At 39.3% G+C, this 21,025-nt stretch overlaps 1 protein-coding gene and 2 long non-coding RNA genes across 8 annotated transcripts; 2 read left to right on the forward strand and 1 right to left on the reverse strand.

Moving 5' to 3' along the window:
- Positions 1–499: 499 nt before the first annotated feature.
- LOC120741136 (G2/M phase-specific E3 ubiquitin-protein ligase-like) lies at positions 500–8,657 on the forward strand. Of its 5 annotated transcripts, XR_005697555.1 has the most exons (9): positions 500–796; positions 985–1,047; positions 4,376–4,802; positions 5,009–5,069; positions 6,004–6,099; positions 6,335–7,132; positions 7,418–7,618; positions 7,733–7,922; positions 8,176–8,424. XR_005697555.1 is itself a non-coding variant. In XM_040043828.1 (7 exons), exons 3-7 carry the CDS (start codon positions 4,695–4,697, stop codon positions 6,642–6,644), a joined length of 711 nt encoding a protein of 236 aa, XP_039899762.1. In that variant the 5' UTR covers positions 500–796; positions 985–1,047; positions 4,376–4,694; the 3' UTR covers positions 6,645–7,390. The 5 variants fall into 5 exon arrangements, 2 of the variants coding, with proteins under 2 accessions (XP_039899762.1, XP_039899760.1); XR_005697556.1 differs by lacking the exons at positions 4,376–4,802; positions 5,009–5,069 and having other exon boundaries at positions 8,176–8,430; XM_040043828.1 differs by lacking the exons at positions 7,418–7,618; positions 7,733–7,922; positions 8,176–8,424 and adding an exon at positions 5,648–5,783 and having other exon boundaries at positions 6,335–7,390.
- A 3,411-nt stretch (positions 8,658–12,068) lies between these two features.
- Positions 12,069–12,920, reverse strand: LOC120741148. Of its 2 annotated transcripts, none has more exons than XR_005697565.1 (3): positions 12,706–12,920; positions 12,545–12,630; positions 12,069–12,472 (listed from the first exon to the last, which is right to left on the reverse strand). It is a non-coding gene; the product is annotated as an uncharacterized LOC120741148 (long non-coding RNA). The 2 variants fall into 2 exon arrangements; XR_005697566.1 differs by having other exon boundaries at positions 12,444–12,472; positions 12,545–12,625; positions 12,706–12,919.
- A 5,517-nt stretch (positions 12,921–18,437) lies between these two features.
- On the forward strand, positions 18,438–20,711 carry LOC120741145. Its single transcript, XR_005697558.1, has 3 exons — positions 18,438–18,735; positions 18,924–18,986; positions 20,659–20,711. It is a non-coding gene; the product is annotated as an uncharacterized LOC120741145 (long non-coding RNA).
- The last annotated feature ends 314 nt before the right edge of the window (positions 20,712–21,025 follow it).

Below are 21,025 nucleotides of genomic sequence, written 5' to 3' on the forward strand. Positions count from 1 at the left end.
TGTGTAGAAGAAGATCGTGATGGAGTCAAGAGCAACAAACACAAGTACTGTGCTCTTTCCCAACCTGAGGCTGCTGTCCCAAAGGACTGACACTCTGATGTAAGTAAATAGAGACAACAAACCTTTAAATACCTGTCAACATAATGTAGTCCCTCGCAACAGTAACTCAAATTAAGTCATTTTTATGTATATAGTTCTAACTCATAACTATGGGGCGCCGTTTGTAAACTGAAACATGCCGAAATTAACAGCAACATTTTTCCACATTTAGCTCTAAATCTTACAAAAACATGTTTTTTCGAGTCATTTTTTACAACATTTAGTAAAACATTTGTAACTTTTCATTTTTAAAACAGGATTTTAAATGTTAAATCTAAATGTTAAATGTTAAATCTAAATGTTATATATAAATCTAAATGTTAAATGTTAAATCTAAATGTTATATATAAATCTAAATGTTAAATGTTAAATCTAAATGTTATATATAAATCTAAATGTTAAATGTTAAATCTAAATGTTACGGGAAACTAAATATTTAGCTAATATGCAAATTTATTGTACGGGTCAACGGAAATACCAAAATAAAAGCTTCAAGAAAACCTCCCGTGCTAAAGTGTGCCGGTCGTGGTCAGGTTCTGTGTTTGCGCTCCTATCACGGTCACTTTTGACTGCCATGAGCTGCTTCAACTATTCCCTACCAGCATGTCCAGCGATTTAGCTGAAAACATTGGAAGAGCCGTTTTGTCGGCCATTCAACGATAGTGCACCCTCGACCTCACAAACGACGCAGCACTTGGTAAGTTTATTGTATAGCATTTTGGACGGGTTGATAGCAGTGTTAGCAAAACTAGCAAAGCTAAATTACTTAGCTAGTCCTCAATTATTTCATTTGGTAGGCAGCAGACAGAGATCAAACATCATACAACTCTATTTATTTATTTGGTAGGTACGTAACAGTCGTTCTTGATGTAAATGTTTCCTTAGGAATCCAGCAATGCACCTGGACCAAGTAGACCTGCCGTCTCCACTGGGATACCATACTGCTCGGTAGGCCTTCTTACTAGGGGTGCAACGATACACAAAATTCACGGTTCGGTTCGGTTCGATACTTTGGTGTCACGGTTCGATATTTTTTCGATACAAAAAAAATGTTCATGCCTTTTTAATTTGTCATTTATTAAAATTATAAATATATATTTTAACTCAAAAGTACAGTTTTTAAATTTAACCCTAACCCTTGTGCGCGTTTTTTATTTTGACAGCGAATGCGCACCTGCGGACCACTTATGTGCAGCCCTGGTTATTTAGCTCATCATGTGGCAGCCACAGAAATTATTTTGGCCATGAAACCATAAAGCTGCACTTTCTTTTTGCCTTATAGTCTCATTTGTCATAACTTCTCCGTTTTGTGGTAAGCTTTTCTTTGGCTGTCACTTCTTCACCCCGACCTGTCTTATTTGGCTCAGCAGAACTAAAATATATATCCTGCTGCTTTTACACACGGACTCACATAAGCTCAGCGATTCTCTGCGCGATCAACCTCTCACATGTTTAAGCTTGCTGCGGGAGATTTCACTTGTCATGTTTGCATAGTAAGCTAACGATTAATAAGACGATGTCAGAGGAATTGGTGCACAAATTATCATCACTCACAGATCAGTGCTGTCGCTCTCTATACACAGTTCGCACGATTGCAAAGTGAAAGCAAAAAAACAAGCGCAAATTCAAACGCGATTTCAATGTCACATATTGACAGTGGCTCACCGATGCCAATGACATAATTACCCAGCTACATTTCTGAAAGAATGCAAAAGCATTGACATATATTTTTCCTTCCTACAATAGCCCGACGGGCAGAGTAGCCCGTCTGAAAAAAATCGCTAGCCCCAGGACGTCGGGCTAGCGATATTGCGAGCCCTGTATCTGATTGAGGAATCACTCATCTTTGGAAAAGAGAGTTTATTACAGAGAAATGTCTCTTTCCAAAATAAAAGCTATACTATCCGCTTCTTCTGGGCTATATTCTCAGCAGCATAAGGAGAATCATGTGCTAACAGCTGTCTAAATGACTCGGCTAAAGTTAGTAGCATGCTTGTTGTTTTTGTCTTTGCACTAGGATGATGTCAGCGTAAATGTGCAGTCATATTCGTTGTGTTCCCACTAGTGCTTTCAGGTTAATCTCGTTGAAATGACCTTAACGCCACAACACGGCAAATCTCCGTTAACGAGCTACCGCCGATCGCCCCGTGCATGGGGCTAGACGCTAACACACTAGTTCCCACCCATGTAATTAAGCATTGCGTGGCACATCCAACATACTGTTTTACTTTAGTCCATGACTCGCTTACCTTCAGGGTCATACGTCACATGAAAACCAAAATAATTCCAAACGCCAGATCTGAATGAGAGTGGGGGAGGTCCATCTTGCAAGGAGAGCTTAACTTCTGTCTTGCTAGCTTGCCCTGCGCTCTTCCTTCTGACTATGCTGTCTGTGTTGAGCGCTCAGTGGATCTGCGCTCGACAGTGCAGCCTAGGCGGAGTAGTCGAACGCAGATTCACTGAGCGCTCAACACAGACAGCATTGTCAGAAGGAAAGTTGATAAAATAAATTACAAATGTTGTATTGTTCGATACATATGCGTACCGAACCGAAAGCACTGTATCGAACGGTTCAATATCGATACGAATATCGTTGCACCCCTACTTCTTACACATATCATTTAATTTATTTATCATGAAATTTCCCCTTGTGGGACTAATAAAGGTATGTTATCTTATCTTAGCTGACTGGTTTTGATATACAGTCAGGTCCATAATTAGTTGGATACAGACACATTTTCTAATGTTGCTTCTGTACATTACCAGAATGAATTAAAAATGAAACTACTCCAATGCAGTTGAAGTGCAGACTTTAAGTTTTAATTCAGTGGGTTGGACTAAATGAATGCATAAAAATGTGAGGGGGAAAAATTAATTTGTAAAGGCTCTGCCAGGCCTTTACTGCATTGACTTTCAGTTGCTGTTTGTTTGTGGGCCTTTCTGTCCTAAATTTAGTCTTCAACAACTGAAATGTATGCTCAATTGGGTTAAAATCCAGTGACTGACTTGGCCATTCAAGAATATTCTATTTCATTACTTTATTAAAGTCATGGGGTACTTAGACTGTATGTTTTGGGTCATCTTCCACCTTTATTATGAAATGCCTCCCAATCAATGTGACTACTTTTAGCTGGACTTAAGCAGACAAGTATGTCTCTGAACACATTCAGCTGCTTCAGTCCTGTGTCACATATTCAGTAAACACTACCAGTGCCACTGGCAGCCATGCACGCCCAAACCATCACACTGCCTCTGCCATGTTTTACAGATGATGTGGTATGCTTTGGATCGTGAGTCGTTCCACCCCTCTCCATACTTTTTTCTTGCCATCATTCTGGTAGAGGTTGATCTTGGTTTTATCTGTCCAAAGAATGTTTTTCCAAAATTTTGCTGGCTTTTACTAGATGTTTTTTTTTTTTTTTTTTTTGTTAAGTCCATTCTAGCCTTTCTATTCTTGAGGCTTATGAGTGGCTTGCACCTTGCAGTGAACCCTCTGTATTAGGGCTGTTCGATATGACGATATGAAAACATCTATCATTTCATATTATACGCTATCATTTGTTCTGTGGTGTCGCAAAATAAATTTTACGTCAATATTTTTCATCGTTTTGATGGTCACTGTAGTGGCTGTATTAATTTCTTAATTTTCTTTTTTCTGTTATGTTCTCTTTGACTGCATGTTGTCTGTTCACAGTAAAATTTTCAAAATGCAAACACTACGTCTCAAATCAATTCCAGGCCTTTTATCTGCTTAATTGGTAATGACATCATCATTTTAATATGGATACCCTAAATTAAAGCTGAGTCTGCACATCATGTCCATGATATATTTATGATTGGAAAATGTTTCAGTAAACGGGCAACAAAATAAAACTTGTTAGGGTCCAAATACACACTGACCTAACTGCAGGCCTTTTCTACTCTAATTGAGTGCTCAAAGCACTTTATACAACAGATCTCATTTACCCATTCACAGGCACAGATTAATACAAGCACTTTTTCTGTCCAACATTCGCACACAGTCATACTCAGATAAACCCATTGGTAGCTGTAGATTAGAGCACCTGGGGACTGAATCACCAGCTTGACCAAAAATCACCAAATGCTAATCTACAAGATACAAAAGATTCAGTTTTCTGTGTAATGGGTAGACAATAGTAAGATGGTCTGAGTCTACAGTTTGTTTGTTTGTTTTTAATGAACAGATAACAGAAACCTTACGGATGTATTATAATGCATAGGTGTCTATCTGTATCTGTGTTTGAATTCATTCCAGGTTCCTCTTCCATCAGTTCCTCAAGCTCATGCTACGCGCTCACATTTTGTGAGAAAAAAACAAGACCTGCAAACACTATACAAAAGATGTTGTGTGCTTGCCCTTGTCTTCAGCATCAACGTTTCTCATACCGAGAGGGGATTCACGAGCAAAACTAGCACAAGATGGCCTTATTGGGAAGATCTCCTTTACATCTGACTGGTCTGAAGCACAACTTAGAGAAGAAATAGCAGCAATCTTCAGAAGAACATTTGCACTGTCAACTGGCCAGACATTCCCTTTTGAGTATTTGAGTACAATTAGAGGATGTAAACGACTAATGAAACCAAATGTTTCTAGCAGTTTTCTTTGGGGTGGCCAAGAAGTTGGCTCGATTTGTTCCACCACCTGCCTCTATATAATGGCAGGGATACAAAAACCTGCACAGGTAAACATTTTATATTGCAGTGCAGAAATATTTATTGTCTAAAAAGTGAGTCTGTTCCCTTAACATAATTTTATTAATTGTATTAATTAATATTGCAGTTTCAGCAGGTGTAAACAGTCTTTAGTGCAGCCATGTGCCTCTGTGTTACCAGTGATTTGGTGCAACTGTATTTGATTTTATGTAGAACATGCTTTCTTTTCCCTCAGGAGGAACCAGAAGAGCTGTCTGACAGTGACTTTGAAAGTCCAGTCTGCCGGAGAAGACGAGGTATGTGACGTGAATGAGAACCTAGTGAGGTTCTAAGCTCGATGACCAGTTAGATTTTGTTACTGCAGTGCGTAATAATTCCTGGGGGGTTTGTTTGATGAGAGCATCATTAATTTGTCCGATTGGGGCGATCGTGGCTCAAGAGTTGGGAGTTTGCCTTGTAATCGGAAGGTTGCCGGTTCGAGCCCCGGCTCGGACAGTCTCAGTCGCTGTGTCCTTGGGCAAGACACTTCACCTACCGCCTACTGGTGTTGGCCAGAAGGGCCAATGGCGCGATATGGCAGCCTCGACTCTGTCAGTCTGCCCCAGGGCAGCTGTGGCTACAACTGTAGCCTCCACGTGTGTGTGAATGGGTGGATGACTGGGTGTGTAAAGCGCTTTGGGGTCCTTAGGGGGGGACTAGTAAAAGCGCTATACAAATACAGGCCATTTACCATTTTAATGTTTACGAATTATCACAGGTGATTACAGCCAAGGAGGAATATGTGCCCAACTTTCACTTAAACTAATATAAGGATATATAAAGGCTCTGTTAACATTATGAAGCAAGTCATGCTGACCTTCTTTCCTTTGTTCAGTGCATCATGCGTTGTCTACAACACCAGGTGAAAGTGAGGCCAAGCATCAGGAAACAGAGAGCTGCATTCAAGAGAGTGAAAATGAGGGCCAGGCAGAGGGACAGCAGATGTTTCCATATAATGTGGCAGAATTTGTGTAAGCTGTTGTCTAGGGGTTAAAGAAATCCTTCATTTTAGATGTTGTTTAGGATATTGTTTTGATGCAAGTTTCCAATTTGCATGTTTGGGTTTTTTTTGCTGAATGACTGCAACTTTAGGATTTACATTTAATTTTTTTTTTTTTTTTAAAGATGTAGTGTGAGAAATTCTTCAAGGCTGACATGTTTTATGATTTCTAATATCTCTTATCTACTTAGCCCTATTTTCCTGGAGGAAGATGAAGCTCTTGAAGAGGCAATTCAGCGTAGCCTCCTAGAAGAGTCTGATAGACAGAGTGAAGTTCATATTTCAAGGTAAGATTTGAAAGTAACCTTTGATAATTGAATATCTTATTTGCATCTTCACTTGCATCATTTTTTTGCAGTTACACAATTACAAAGGTTTACATTTACATTACATTTCTGACTAATTTAATATGGACTATCACAACATAATTATCTGTTGTAACTCTGTGCACTTGAGTCAAATGTACAGCAAATTTCCATTTTTCCCCAAGATCTGTTTGTCATTGTCCCTTTTTTAATATAGGTCTTTTAAGAAGCTCAGCAAAGAAGAAATTGAAGGTCTTCTTAGAGCTCATAGTGAGAAAGTCATTACACCAAGAACAAGACAACTCCATATCAGTCGAGCCAATGTGTGGTCGACTGCTTTGCGTCAGTTCAAGAGACCCAAGTTTGCAGAAAGCTGTGAGATGCTTTATGTCACATTTGCAAGCGATGAACATGATACAGAGGAAGATGCTGCTGACCTTGGGGGGCCAAGGCGGGAGTTTTTCCGTTTACTGGTGAAGGCCATCTTTCAGGATAGTGGTGCTTTTGAAGGTAATATGATTTCATAGACAAACTAACTAACTTACTTACTCAAGGCCTAAAGGCTTGTTGACGACACTTGTTTTTATAATGTTACAAACGCAACAACCACCTGATCTGAACATTGTTTGACAGAACATTAACAAGTTAATAAATGACTACAGATAATAAATCTGTTATGTTCTGTGTCTGAAACAGTAAAAAAAAAAAAAGTAATACATTTTTGTCTGTCAATCTCAAGATATCAGTTTGGGGTCTGTACAGAATATACTTTTTTGTGTGTTATTTTTCAGCTACACCAAATGGATGCACACTGAAATTTAACATCCTACACTTGCAAAATGGAGTATATCGAACCATTGGCAGGATGTTGTTCACAATAATAGTGCAAGGTGGAGAAGCACCTGCCTTTCTCTCTCCACATGTAGTAGACTACATTGTGTCAGGAGACATTCTTCAAGTACACCTAACACCGGATAATATAGGTGACCCTGAGTTAAGAGAGAATCTGAAAAAGGTGAATTGCAATATTATAACAAGAATATTGTAATATTTCCTATATTCACAAGTCTTCTGGTCTTCTTTTATAATATATAATAAATACACTTTTGGTTATTAGAGGCAATTCCATGTATTATATTTTCAATTTGTTTCCTTTTTGTTAAAAAAAAAAATTATTGGTGAAATACAGCCAAATAAACCAAAACAAAAACGTTTAGAGTCCAATTAAAATGAACCATCTGCAGTATTTGTGTACACTGGTAAAAAACAAACATTTAAAGTGTTTTTCTTAAATATTTAGCTTGTAAATGCAACAACTCAACATGATTTGGAGGAAGCAGTCAGCTGCTGTGACTCATGGCGATATCAAGTTGAAGGTCTTCCACTCACAGTCACCATGGCCAATAAAGATCTGTTTGTGAAAAATGCAGCTCTATACCTTGCAGTTCTGCAACGGCAAAGCTGTTTCGATCAACTAACTGATGGCTTGTCCTACTATGGAGTGAGATTTATTTTTTTTCTGTATCAATTGGTCATTATTTCATAATCATTTAGAGTGAGCTACTTTTTGTATTTAAAACGGGAATTTAACCATTATTTAAACTTTTCTGTCTAGATTTTATCACTCCTGAGAGAGAACCCCAGTTTGCGTGTTCTGCTTGACCTATCGGGGGAGGACAAAGATCTGACAGCCAGTTTAATTGCTGGGGTTCTCAGGCCAAGCTATTCTGTCCTTGGGAGCAACAGAAGAGTTAGAGAGGAGCTGATGGTGGTCAAATTTCGGGAATTTCTCCAGTGTGTCGAAAGTAAGCAGAAATTCACATAATGTAGTCTGGCCATGAAACAATTTGGGACACTAAAGTAAAACTTTGTCTTTTTATGTCACATGCGCACACACAAAACAGGAATAAAGATGTATGATAGCTTACAACTGACAAGCAAGGCAAAGACAGAACCTCTGTATTTTTTATAAAAACATTAGCCATCATTTAGTTGTTAGCTCAAGCTTTAACTATTTTAGTGTCCCCAGGTTAACGGTGGTTTTTCCTTTGTTTTTAGATAAAGAGCTGAGAGACTCACTTGGAGAAAGAACTCTTACCAAGGATGAAGAGGCATTTGTGAAAGCTTTGAGGCCTGGTCACATCTTGGCTTTTGCCACCGGGAGCAGCAAGGTTCCAGCCATAGGTTTTCAACCAGCTCCTAAAATAACATTAATTCACGATGAAAGCAAACATCTCCCGATTGCACACACATGTGCAAATGAGCTTCAGCTTTTTGTGAATGAAACAATGGCTGATGATGCTTTTCATTACTGCTTCTTAGTAGCACTCATGAATGGAGCTTTATTCAGCACCATCTAAACATGTTCCAAAAAGTGAAATTAAAATGGTGGGTTTGTTAACTCTAATCCTGTTCATTAATTGTAGTTTCAAGTAACTTTGCTTCTTACAAGATACTTGAAATAAATTCTGACTGCATTTAATGTTGAAATGTAATAATTTTCAAAGCTTCAATAGATTTATAAAAATGCTAACTCTGTATTTTCAATGACAAATCAATAAAGTCACTGGTGTAATACAATTAATAATTTTATTAAGCTTTCTTTTTTTTTTTTTTTTTAAACAAGGACACTTCAAAACAGTTTATGCACAGAGTATACTAAACATGCTTTGTAGAACAGGCCAGGATTACTTAGACATCTAACAGCAACATTTATTAAGACTATTGCAACTTTACAATGATTAAAACAATACTGTAGGTAATCTTGTGAATTGATTTAAAGACTGACTGTTCCGTGTTGATAATTTTCACTGTTATACTGTATTACACTGTTACAGTGTGAATTTGATCTTTACTGCAATCTGAATAACTGGTTTTACCCATAAACTAAAAGTGGTTGTACCCTTCTGAATAGCCTATGAGTCACTGTCAGTCATTAACTCTGAGGCATCACTGCTAGAGGGGAGGGGCTTCTGCAGTAGTACAAAAACTGCATTTGCTGTACAGCATTTAAGAATATTAAGTGTCATCACTCTTTAGAACATCACTGGTATCCTGTGGTTGAGGTCACACATTTACAAGTTTGTTAAAAATATACTGCTGTGTTCGTTGAAACAATGTTTTACCATTATTGTTGTCTTCTTCGAAAGGGTGAATGCTTGTATATAGCTCTTGTAAATCGCTGTCATTTAATGGGACAAACCTACTTTCAGAGTTTGACAAGGAGGGTATGGAGACCTCTGCTGTAGAAAGTTCTGCGTTGTGACGATGAGACACATGAGTTCCGCAGGAAAAAAGCTGGATGGGAGTTCTATTACCTTCAGTGGAAACAGAGCGATTGTTATATCCAGCTTTGAATTCCTTCAAAGTGCGGTTGATTCGTGGTAGAAACACATAATGAAGGCAAAATAGGTCTGTTGCATTTTCTAAGTCTAGGATACCAAGTGATTCCAATTCATAAAATATAGGTGCATAAATGCGGCTACAGTTGTTGTTTAAGTCTCGGTTGAAACGCTCAATCCTCTGGTTGTGCACAGAACTTCCCATTAAGACAGAGCTTTCACCCCTGCTTGCTCGCATGTCCTCCCAAATCTGAGCATTCTCTCCTCCGTGATCAGTCCTGATATGCAGGGGTCTGCCAAATTGTCCAACAGCTGCAGTAAAGAGGGCTTTCACAGTCTCAGCTCGATTATTGCTGGAGCACTGAAGAAACATCAACATCCTGCTGTATCCATCTATTGCACCATGAACAACAAACTTCCAACGAATCAGTTTGTGATTTCCATCTATGTGCCATATGAAATTGGATGAGGCACAGAATATACTCGCCGAGCAACTGCAGTTCTTCTCCTGGATAGAAGACCAGCCGAGTCCACCCTCCGCAGTGACTTTCTTACGCGCCATCTTTGAACCACTATGTTTTTGGAATGCAGATGACCCATCAGCATCACTTCTCCAACATTTGGATGTTCAGTTTTTATCTGGGACACTCTATGGTCAACTGATTACATTGAATTTTGACTCTGAGATATTATAGTCTTGCAGTAACTTATACAGAGTGGGTCTGGAGATGGAAAGGATAGATGCAGCTTCAGCAAAAGATGTTTTCAGGGAAAGAACATTTTCCAATTCCTCTTTGGAAATCTGAAGCCTTCCTTGGTAACCATCCTAGAACACGGCACAGAAAATCTCAATGAGCACAATTCTATAACAAAAGATGGGTAATTTGAGGCAGTTGTACGGTGACAGATTAGCTAGAGAGTAATATTTTATCAATAGTTTTAAAAATATGAAAGTGAGCAATCAAAAGACACTTCACAGCAAAAACAGTAATAAAATATGACATAAACTTGTGAATGTTGTTGGTGGTGATGTGACACTGCTAGTGATGGACCCCTAAGAAGATGAAATTTATGTAGAGTCAGAATCATTACTTTGACAGGAATTTAAGGTGACATATTACACCAAAGAAAAAACAAAAATCAGTCAGCTAAATGATATGTGTAAGAAGGCCTACCGAGCAGTATGGTATCCCAGTGGAGACGGCAGGTCTACTTAGGAATCCAGCAATGCACCTGGACCCCTAAGGAAACATTTACATCAAGAACGACTGTTACGTACCTACCAAATAATAAATAAATAGAGCTGTATAGCCATTTAGCTTGGCCATTTAGCTTGGCCATTTAAAATCCTGTTTTAAATATGAAAAGTTACAAATGTTTTACTAAATGTTGTAAAAAAATGACTCGAAAAAGACATGTTTTGTAAGACTTAGAGCTAAATGTGGAAACATGTTGCTGTTAATTTCGGCATGTTTCAGTTTACAAACGGCCGCCCCATATGTTTGGCTTTTCCAGTGTTTTACTTGTTCGTGAGTAAATCGTTTTGGCTGAGATTAAAGTTATTCAATTAAATTTAACTTTATTAATCCCTCGGGAGGGGTCCTCTGGGGTTTTCACAAAGCTGAATAAACGTCAAACAGAAACTGATTAAACAAAGTGTGAGACGGTGGAGAATTGACGCCAGCGCCCGGCTATATTTTAGATAGCAAGGAGCAGACGCAGTTTCACTCCACCGAGGGAGCTCGTGACGTACTACCCGGCTTTCTTTAGACCGCGAAGGCGGGTCCTCAGGTGGAAGCAGCCTCTGAATTTGGACACCCCCCGCTGTTCCGGCCAGCCAATAATAACTGTGACATTTAACGTATTTTGTCGAAAAAAAAAACACTGTAAAATATATTTACACCCCCCCCCCCCCCAACAGCCGTTTTGAATGTTGGCAAGTATGAACCGTCTGCTCGGTGTTTCCTAAAACGTCAACGTTTGGCTTCACACCGACAAACAGACCCAGCTTCGGCACAAACCTAAACTAACTAACCGACCAAAGAGCCGCGTTAAGTGGCGATATCACTAACGTCACGTAACTTAGCTAAATTTGACTTTGTAAGACTCTTTCATTACGCTAACATTTGTGATATGACTGTTGTGACCAAGTGGTCGGCGGGGTTATGAACAAAATAAATTGACAACGCCACCCAGGGAATTGCACCCCCAGGAAATATATTTAAGAAAAATAGATAAAAGGATTTAAAAGACCGCACAGATTCAAGGATGCACACTGAGGCAGGTTGGCTTCCAATATTAAAACAGTTTTATTTATAGAAATGAATATTATAAATAATATTTTATAAATAAAATATTAAGGTCAAGATGTAGCATCATTATTGACAGTGTCCTACAGTAAAAATAAAACCATCGTGGAACTTGGACTTACCAGCAGCCGTGGAACCAAAGGAAATCACACAAAAAGAATCACTGCAGACCACCCAGTGCTGTACAAAAGAAAGTGTGAAAACGACCCACCACCTGAGGTCCCAGGGCCACTGGCTCGTCCTCCTTCACTGAAATAAAACACAGAAAAATATGTTAAAAGAATAAGGACACAGCGTCAGGCTCGCTACAAATCATAAAACAGACTAAAACACACTCTAATAAAAGAAATCTCACTCACACACACACGGCTTATTCCCCACGGGTCAAACTACCACTCGTGCTGGTAATATTATTCTCAGGCGTAGGCCGGTCTGGCTCCCCACCGGCTGAGACCGGCCACCCAGGCGATTTAGAGTCCCAGCACGACACTCGGGCAGAGAGTCACTTCAGCCCGATCACAGAAAGCGTGGGTACGAGCAACAGTCCAGGGTAAAATAGAACACCAGGCGAACCCAAAACAAGGTAAGCCTACTTAACAAAAACAAGACAAGACAGCAGACTCCACCAAGGAGTCTCTTCCAACTCCACTCTTCCAATTTAGGTTGGGCAATTTGCCATGGAGGGGTGAGTACAGCAGTGAAACCCTGAAACAGATAAATGTAACCTTAAACTCTTATAGCTATGAATGCTAATAAAAGTAGTTCAAACGGCTTTACCCCAGGACCGGAGGCACTATACTCTCATTGGTGGAGATAACACGAACACCTCTCTCCGCAATGGCAGAATTAAACAGACTGCTGCGCTACAACAAGCCGGAAAAGTATATTAACACAAATTCCAGTATTCGGAGGGAATCTGAGGTTAAGCGAGAGCATACCTGTAGCTGTCATATAATCGGCTCTTGCTGATCAGTACGTCAGCATTTACTGCTGTATCGCACCTGAAGCTCGGGAAGAATTAATCCAACAAAACATCGGCTTAGCTTTATACGGGCTAGCGCCACCCTGCAATCAATGTGCAGGTGGGTTCCCAATTAACCCAATCACCTGATACAAGGCGCGAGTGCAGCGGAAAGAGAGCGAGGGTGGTAGAGCGAGCGAGAGAGAGAGAGGCAGTACCGCGCCTGACAATCGTCCGTCTGCCAAACGGGCACCTACCATATTTAAATTATTGAAGTGTCCAGGGAGCTGATGAGTTATACCTGGCCGGCAGGGACTCAAGGGAAGGCAGTGACACGTCCGTGGCTATCGTCGGGGCGGTGTCCTGCATCAGCAGGAAGTCCATACACTTCTTGGCTTTGTTGCTCATCATGGCTCTGTAGTCCGTGGGCGTGGCCTGCAAAAAGTGTAAATAAACCATCAGAGACCAAACACAAATATGCCTTCCAACCACTAGTTTAGACAACATCTTGCAAAGAGTGTGTATTTCAGAGTGCAGTTGTTTTTAAATTTGACAGAAACAGAAAAAAAGACGGAACAGAAGGACAACAGGGAAAGCAGAAGCACCGACACACTGAAATCTTTTAGGGTCAAGCTCCAGAACTAGCCACAAATCCTGCTGGAAAGAACCTAAAAATACTTAAAAATACTTGCAGAGATCTAATGGAGCCGTTAACTCAAAAGCCTGGTGTCAGGCATGTTCTTTAATAAATAAGAAACGAGCTGATATGTTACAGACCCCAGTCTTTACGTAAAGAAAAAGCTGACATTTAGAGCGGTCTCGCAGCAGATTTTAAAACAGTGACACTGATTTGTGGGGTTTTTGTGCACAAATTTGAACCTTTTGTTTTATCCATGTCCTTGAACACAGCTTGTGACTTGGGCGCTTTCATATGTACCGATTCATTTAGGTTCGTGCACTGAGGCCAGATTTAGGTATTAAAAACGAGTCAGTCATAACACTTCTTACATTAGTTAAAAAAGCTGAGCTTACACTAAACCAACATTTAAATTTCCCCTTGTGGGACTAATAAAGGTATATCATATCATATCATTACTACAGTATTGCTGCAACATTGTAAAGACAAAGATGACACACGGACCAGACATAAAACACTGAACACTTTTTAAAGAAGAGTCATTTAAGAGTATTTTCTCATAGATAAAGTCGGCTGATATGGTGAAGGAAAAATCTGCTCACGAATCCTCCAACTTCTTAAAAGTAAGGAGTGACCTGAGCTGGAAATCAACATGAGAGGGATGACTCAAGAAGAAGAAGAAGCAACAAGAAAAGAAAACAGAGTTCAGAGTCTAGTTAAGATATAAGCTGTATCCACAATGTGTGCCAAGAAACTAAGCTTGTCTGTTCTCATGCTAAAGAAATAAAAAAATCTGGAATCAGAAAACAGCCAATAACTGCTGATCAACTCACCCACTCCTCTTCGTGCCAGTCCACGTGCAGTGACGACTGGCTGTTGTGACCGCTGTACTTTGCTCTCAGCGTATCCTGGTCATTGCAGAGCACTACTTGTTCAGACTCAGCGGAAGGAGAAGCTTTGGTTGCGATGTACTCGCCCCGTACTGCGTTCAGGGCCTAAATAGCTGAAGCTACAGTGGGGCAAAAAAGTATTTAGTCAGCCACCGATTGTGCAAGTTCCCCCACCTAAAATGATGACAGAGGTCAGTAATTTGCACCAGAGGTACACTTCAACTGTGAGAGCAGAATGTGAAAAAAAAATTCCATGAATTCACATGGTAGGATTTGTAAAGAATTTATTCGTAAATCAGGGTGGAAAATAAGTATTGGTCAATAACAAAAATACAACTCATGAATACTTTGTAAATAACCTTTGTTGGCACTAACAGAGGTCAAACCGTTTACTATAGGTCTTTACCAGGTTTGCACACACAGTAGCTGGTATTTTGGCCCATTCCTCCATGCAGATCTTCTCGAGAGCAGTGATGTTTGGGGGCTGTCGCCGAGCAACACGGACTTTCAACTCCCGCCACAGATTTTCTATGGGGTTGAGTCTGGAGACTGGCTAGGCCACTCCGGACTTTCAAATGCTTCTTACGGAGCCACTCCTTTGTTGCCCGGGCGGTTTTTGTTTTGGATCATTGTCAGGTTGGAAGACCCAGCCTCGGTTCATCTTCAAAAGTTCTCACTGATGGAAGGAGGGTTTGGCTCAAAATCTCACGATACATGGCCCCATTCATTCTGTCCTTAACACGGATCAGTCGTCCTGTCCCCTTGGCAGAAAAACAGCCCCATAGCATTGATGTTTCCACTCCCCATGCTTCACAGTAGGTTATGGTGTTCTTGGGATGACACTCAGTATTCTTCTTCCTCCAAACACGACGAGTTGAGTTTATACCAAAAAGTTCTACTTGGTTCATCTGACCACATGACATTCTCCCATCCTCTGCTGTATCATCCATGTGCTCTCTGGCAAACTTCAGACGGGCCTGGACATGCACTGGCTTCAGCCAGCGGAACACGTCTGGCACGGGGATTTGATTCCCTGCCGTTGTAGTGTGTTACTGATGGTGACCTTTGTTACTTTGGTCCCAGCTCTCTGCAGGTCATTCACCAGGTCCCCCCTTGTGGTTCTGGGATCTTTGCTCACCGTTTCTCATGATCATTTTGACCCCACGGGATGAGATCTTGCGTGGAGCCCCAGATCGTGGGAGATTATCAGTGGTCTTGTATGTCTTTCCATTTTCTGATGATTGCTCCCACAGTTGATTTTTTCACACCAAGCTGCTTGCCTATTGTAGATTCACTCTTCCCAGTCTGGTGCAGGTCTACAATTACTTTTCCTGGTGTCCTTCGAAAGCTCTTTGGTCTTGGCCATGGCGGAGTTTGGAGTCTGACTGTTTGAGGCTGTGGACAGGTGTCTTTTATACAGATGATGAGTTCAAACAGGTGCCATTCATACAGGTAACGAGTGGGGGACAGAAAAGCGTCTTACAGAAGACGTTACAGGTCTGTGAGAGCCAGAGATTTTCCATGTTTGAGGTGACCAAATACTTATTTTCCACCCTAATTTATGAATAAATTCTTTACAAATCCTACCATGTGAATTCATGGATTTTTTTTTTTCACATTCTGTCTCTCACAGTTGAAGTGTACCTCTGGTGCAAATTACTGACCTCTGTCATCATTTTAAGTGGGGGAACTTGCACAATCGGTGGTTGACTAAATACTTTTTTGCCCCACTGTAGCAGCACACTGTCACCAGCTGACAGGTCTGAAAGGAAGAGGGTATGAATGAAATATGAAGCGTCCCCACGTAACGTCAAACACTTTTAGTACCTTGTCAGCCAGACTGGCGAGCGATTGGTCTTTGGCAGCTTGAGATAGCCTCTGCGTAATAGCTGACCTGAGTCTTCTGCGTGTTGACGTGGGCGATGATCTCTTTGGCTCGGACAGTGTCCTGGGGTATGTGGATGATGACTGAGCTGGAGAGGGCACTACTGCAGGGAACAAAGACACACAGACACGTCTTTATCCAAGCTGGGACTGAGGATACTCTTACACTCACCAGCCACTTTATTAGGTACATGTGTTCAAAAGCTTGTGGCAGCAATTTAGTGCATTTAGTCAAATAAAGACAATAGAGTGGCCTGCAGGTGTATATTTTTGTAATGTTTCTGTCTTATGCCTGAAATATGCTTCAGCAGGAAATATACGCTGTAACTGGAAACAACAGCGTGAATGGACCGGTTTAGTGTTAAGAGGTGTTACATCTGAAGTGTAGAACGTAAATTTCCTGCAGAAATCTAAATCAAGCTTCAGAGGTACTGTTCCAAAAATATAGGGAGGGACGTTACCCACCAGATGTAAAAACAAACACTGTCTGCATGCACATGCCTGCTCTCAACGAGCCTAATCGTGGCTTAGAAAAAACAAGGAGGAGCCGACTGCCGGGGACGGAGAGCGATACCACTCGCTTCACAAATTCAGACCATCTGTGTAGAAGAATTTTAGAAACGTCTCATTAATATTGTCAGGATTTGACTTGTTTTTGATAGACTTTAAAATGACTGAATTTATACAATGAGCAGTATTCATATACAACTTTGTGACAAAGGATTTGCTCATTTTAAGGTAACACACATTTTAGTTCTATATTAGTGAACACATCACCGATGCGCTACGTGCCCTTTTTTCCTTGCATAACATGATAAGCTGTGCAAAACCCCATTCTTCCAGCTTAAAACTGAAAATACTTTGTTGTACAAATCTTAAGGATAAGATAAGAAGAACTTTTATTTATCCCGAGGGAAATTCTTTAGTCATACACATACTCAATGCAGCAAGAGAGACAGAGGAACAGAGGAATAAGATATACCATATATACAATAAGAATACTACTATTACAGTAATATACAGTAGGATAGTGCAAAATACAATATCAAATAACTCTAATGAAGTTAGTTCAGTCAAATGAAAACAAGCAAAGCAGTGCAAGGACTCACCATTCCTCCTCATTTACGCTGATTAAGAGGAAGCCATAAAATGGGAACTGAAGTATTAATGCAGAAATTGAAGAAACAAGATGACCAAAAACGACTGTTTAAATACAAATCACAAGACGAATAAAGCAAAATATAAAAACCCAAAACAGGAGCAGAGGTCATCGCTATGCCATTGCATTTGTCCCTAACCACCAGAATCCCTCACGTTAACTTTTATCAAGTGGAAAAAAGTGAAGCTGGCGTTCATCCTCCAGCTTCACTGTGCTAATGTTATGCTAACAAACCTGTGTCGCTAGCAATCACGTAGCACAACATTATATACCAGGTAGTCCAACTTCAGTAACCCTGCAAACGCCACTGCTATTTAGTTTTCTGTCTTCATTTATGTTGGAAGTATGGGGCGCCGTTTGTAAACTGAAACATGCCAAAATTAACAGCAACATTTTTCCACATTTAGCTCTAAATCTTACAAAAACATGTTTTTTCGAGTCATTTTTTACAACATTTAGTAAAACATTTGTAACTTTTCATATTTAAAACAGGATTTTAAATGTTAAATCTAAATGTTATATAAATCTAAATGTTAATGTTAAATCTAAATGTTAAATGTTAAATCTTAAATGTTAAATCTAAATGTTATATATAAATCTAAATGTTAAATGTTAAATCTAAATGTTATATATAAATCTAAATGTTAAATGTTAAATCTAAATGTTATATATAAATCTAAATGTTATATATAAATCTAAATATTAAATGTTAAATCTAAATGTTATATATAAATCTAAATGCTAAATGTAAATCTAAATGTTAAATCTAAATGTTAAATCTAAATGTATATATAAATCTAAATGTTAAATGTTAAATCTAAATGTTAAATGTTAAATCTAAATGTTATATATAAATCTAAATGTTAAATGTTAAATCTAAATGTTAAATCTAAATGTTATATATAAATCTAAATGTTATATATAAATCTAAATGTTAAATGTTAAATCTAAATGTTATATATAAATCTAAATGTTAAATGTTAAATCTAAATGTTAAATCTAAATGTTAAATCTAAATGTTACGGGAAACTAAATATTTAGCTAATATGCAAATTACGGATCTCAGCTCTGGAAAGGGAGAGGGATTTAAAAAGAGAGAGGGGACAGAAGAAAAGAGATGGGGAACTAAACAGTAAATCTAAATGTTAAATCTAAATGTTACGGGAAACTAAATATTTAGCTAATATGCAAATTTATTGTACGGGTCAACGGAAATACCAAAATAAAAGCTTCAAGAAAACCTCCCGTGCTAAAGTGTGCCGGTCGTGGTCAGGTTCTGTGTTTGCGCTCCTATCACGGTCACTTTTGACTGCCATGAGCTGCTTCAACTATTCCCTACCAGCATGTCCAGCGATTTAGCTGAAAACATTGGAAGAGCCGTTTTGTCGGCCATTCAACGATAGTGCACCCTCGACCTCACAAACGACGCAGCACTTGGTAAGTTTATTGTATAGCATTTTGGACGGGTTGATAGCAGTGTTAGCAAAACTAGCAAAGCTAAATTACTTAGCTAGTCCTCAATTATTTCATTTGGTAGGCAGCAGACAGAGATCGAACATCATACAACTCTATTTATTTATTTGGTAGGTACGTAACAGTCGTTCTTGATGTAAATGTTTCCTTAGGAATCCAGCAATGCACCTGGACCAAGTAGACCTGCCGTCTCCACTGGGATACCATACCGCTCGGTAGGCCTTCTTACACATATCATTTAATTTATTTATCATGAAATTTCCCCTTGTGGGACTAATAAAGGTATGTTATCTTATCTTAGCTGACTGGTTTTGATATACAGTCAGGTCCATAAGTAGTTGGATACAGACACATTTTCTAATGTTGCTTCTGTACATTACCAGAATGAATTAAAAATGAAACCACTCCAATGCAGTTGAAGTGCAGACTTTAAGTTTTAATTCAGTGGGTTGGACTAAATGAATGCATAAAAATGTGAGGGGGAAAAATTAATTTGTAAAGGCTCTGCCAGGCCTTTACTGCATTGACTTTCAGTTGCTGTTTGTTTGTGGGCCTTTCTGTCCTAAATTTAGTCTTCAACAACTGAAATGTATGCTCAATTGGGTTAAAATCCAGTGACTGACTTGGCCATTCAAGAATATTCTATTTCATTACTTTATTAAAGTCATGGGGTGCTTAGACTGTATGTTTTGGGTCATCTTCCACCTTTATTATGAAATGCCTCCCAATCAATGTGACTACTTTTAGCTGGACTTAAGCAGACAAGTATGTCTCTGAACACATTCAGCTGCTTCAGTCCTGTGTCACATATTCAGTAAACACTACCAGTGCCACTGGCAGCCATGCACGCCCAAACCATCACACTGCCTCTGCCATGTTTTACAGATGATGTGGTATGCTTTGGATCGTGAGTCGTTCCACCCCTCTCCATACTTTTTTCTTGCCATCATTCTGGTAGAGGTTGATCTTGGTTTTATCTGTCCAAAGAATGTTTTTCCAAAATTTTGCTGGCTTTTACTAGATGGTTGTTTTTTTTTTGTTAAGTCCATTCTAGCCTTTCTATTCTTGAGGCTTATGAGTGGCTTGCACCTTGCAGTGAACCCTCTGTATTAGGGCTGTTCGATATGACGATATGAAAACATCTATCATTTCATATTATACGCTATCATTTGTTCTGTGGTGTCGCAAAAAAAATTTTACGTCAATATTTTTCATCGTTTTGATGGTCACTGTAGTGGCTGTATTAATTTCTTAATTTTCTTTTTTCTGTTATGTTCTCTTTGACTGCATGTTGTCTGTTCACAGTAAAATTTTCAAAATGCAAACACTACGTCTCAAATCAATTCCAGGCCTTTTATCTGCTTAATTGGTAATGACATCATCATTTTAATATGGATACCCTAAATTAAAGCTGAGTCTGCACATCATGTCCATGATATATTTATGATTGGAAAATGTTTCAGTAAACGGGCAACAAAATAAAACTTGTTAGGGTCCAAATACACACTGACCTAACTGCAGGCCTTTTCTACTCTAATTGAGTGCTCAAAGCACTTTATACAACAGATCTCATTTACCCATTCACAGGCACAGATTAATACAAGCACTTTTTCTGTCCAACATTCGCACACAGTCATACTCAGATAAACCCATTGGTAGCTGTAGATTAGAGCACCTGGGGACTGAATCACTAGCTTGACCAAAAATCACCAAATGCTAATCTACAAGATACAAAAGATTCAGTTTTCTGTGTAATGGGTAGACAATAGTAAGATGGTCTGAGTCTACAGTTTGTTTGTTTGTTTTTAATGAACAGATAACAGAAACCTTACGGATGTATTATAATGCATAGGTGTCTATCTGTATCTGTGTTTGAATTCATTTCAGGTTCCTCTTCCATCAGTTCCTCAAGCTCATGCTACGCGCTCACATTTTGTGAGAAAAAAACAAGACCTGCAAACACTATACAAAAGATGTTGTGTGCTTGCCCTTGTCTTCAGCATCAACGTTTCTCATACCGAGAGGGGATTCACGAGCAAAACTAGCACAAGATGGCCTTATTGGGAAGATCTCCTTTACATCTGACTGGTCTGAAGCACAACTTAGAGAAGAAATAGCAGCAATCTTCAGAAGAACATTTGCACTGTCAACTGGCCAGACATTCCCTTTTGAGTATTTGAGTACAATTAGAGGATGTAAACGACTAATGAAACCAAATGTTTCTAGCAGTTTTTCTTTGGGGTGGCCAAGAAGT

The sequence above is a fragment of the Simochromis diagramma genome, unplaced genomic scaffold, assembly GCF_900408965.1.
Source record: "Simochromis diagramma unplaced genomic scaffold, fSimDia1.1 OVJJ01000602.1, whole genome shotgun sequence".
Taxonomy (NCBI): Eukaryota; Metazoa; Chordata; class Actinopteri; order Cichliformes; family Cichlidae; genus Simochromis; species Simochromis diagramma.

Bases quoted from the DNA above. Each gene is read 5' to 3' on its own strand.
- LOC120741136 (XM_040043826.1), top strand. From the start codon at position 6,983: ATGTTGTTCACAATAATAGTGCAAGGTGGAGAAGCACCTGCCTTTCTC. The intron at 7,133-7,417 runs GTGAATTGCAAT...TTAAATATTTAG, and splicing joins TAAGAGAGAATCTGAAAAAG to CTTGTAAATGCAACAACTCA. The intron at 7,619-7,732 runs GTGAGATTTATT...TTTTCTGTCTAG, and splicing joins ATGGCTTGTCCTACTATGGA to ATTTTATCACTCCTGAGAGA.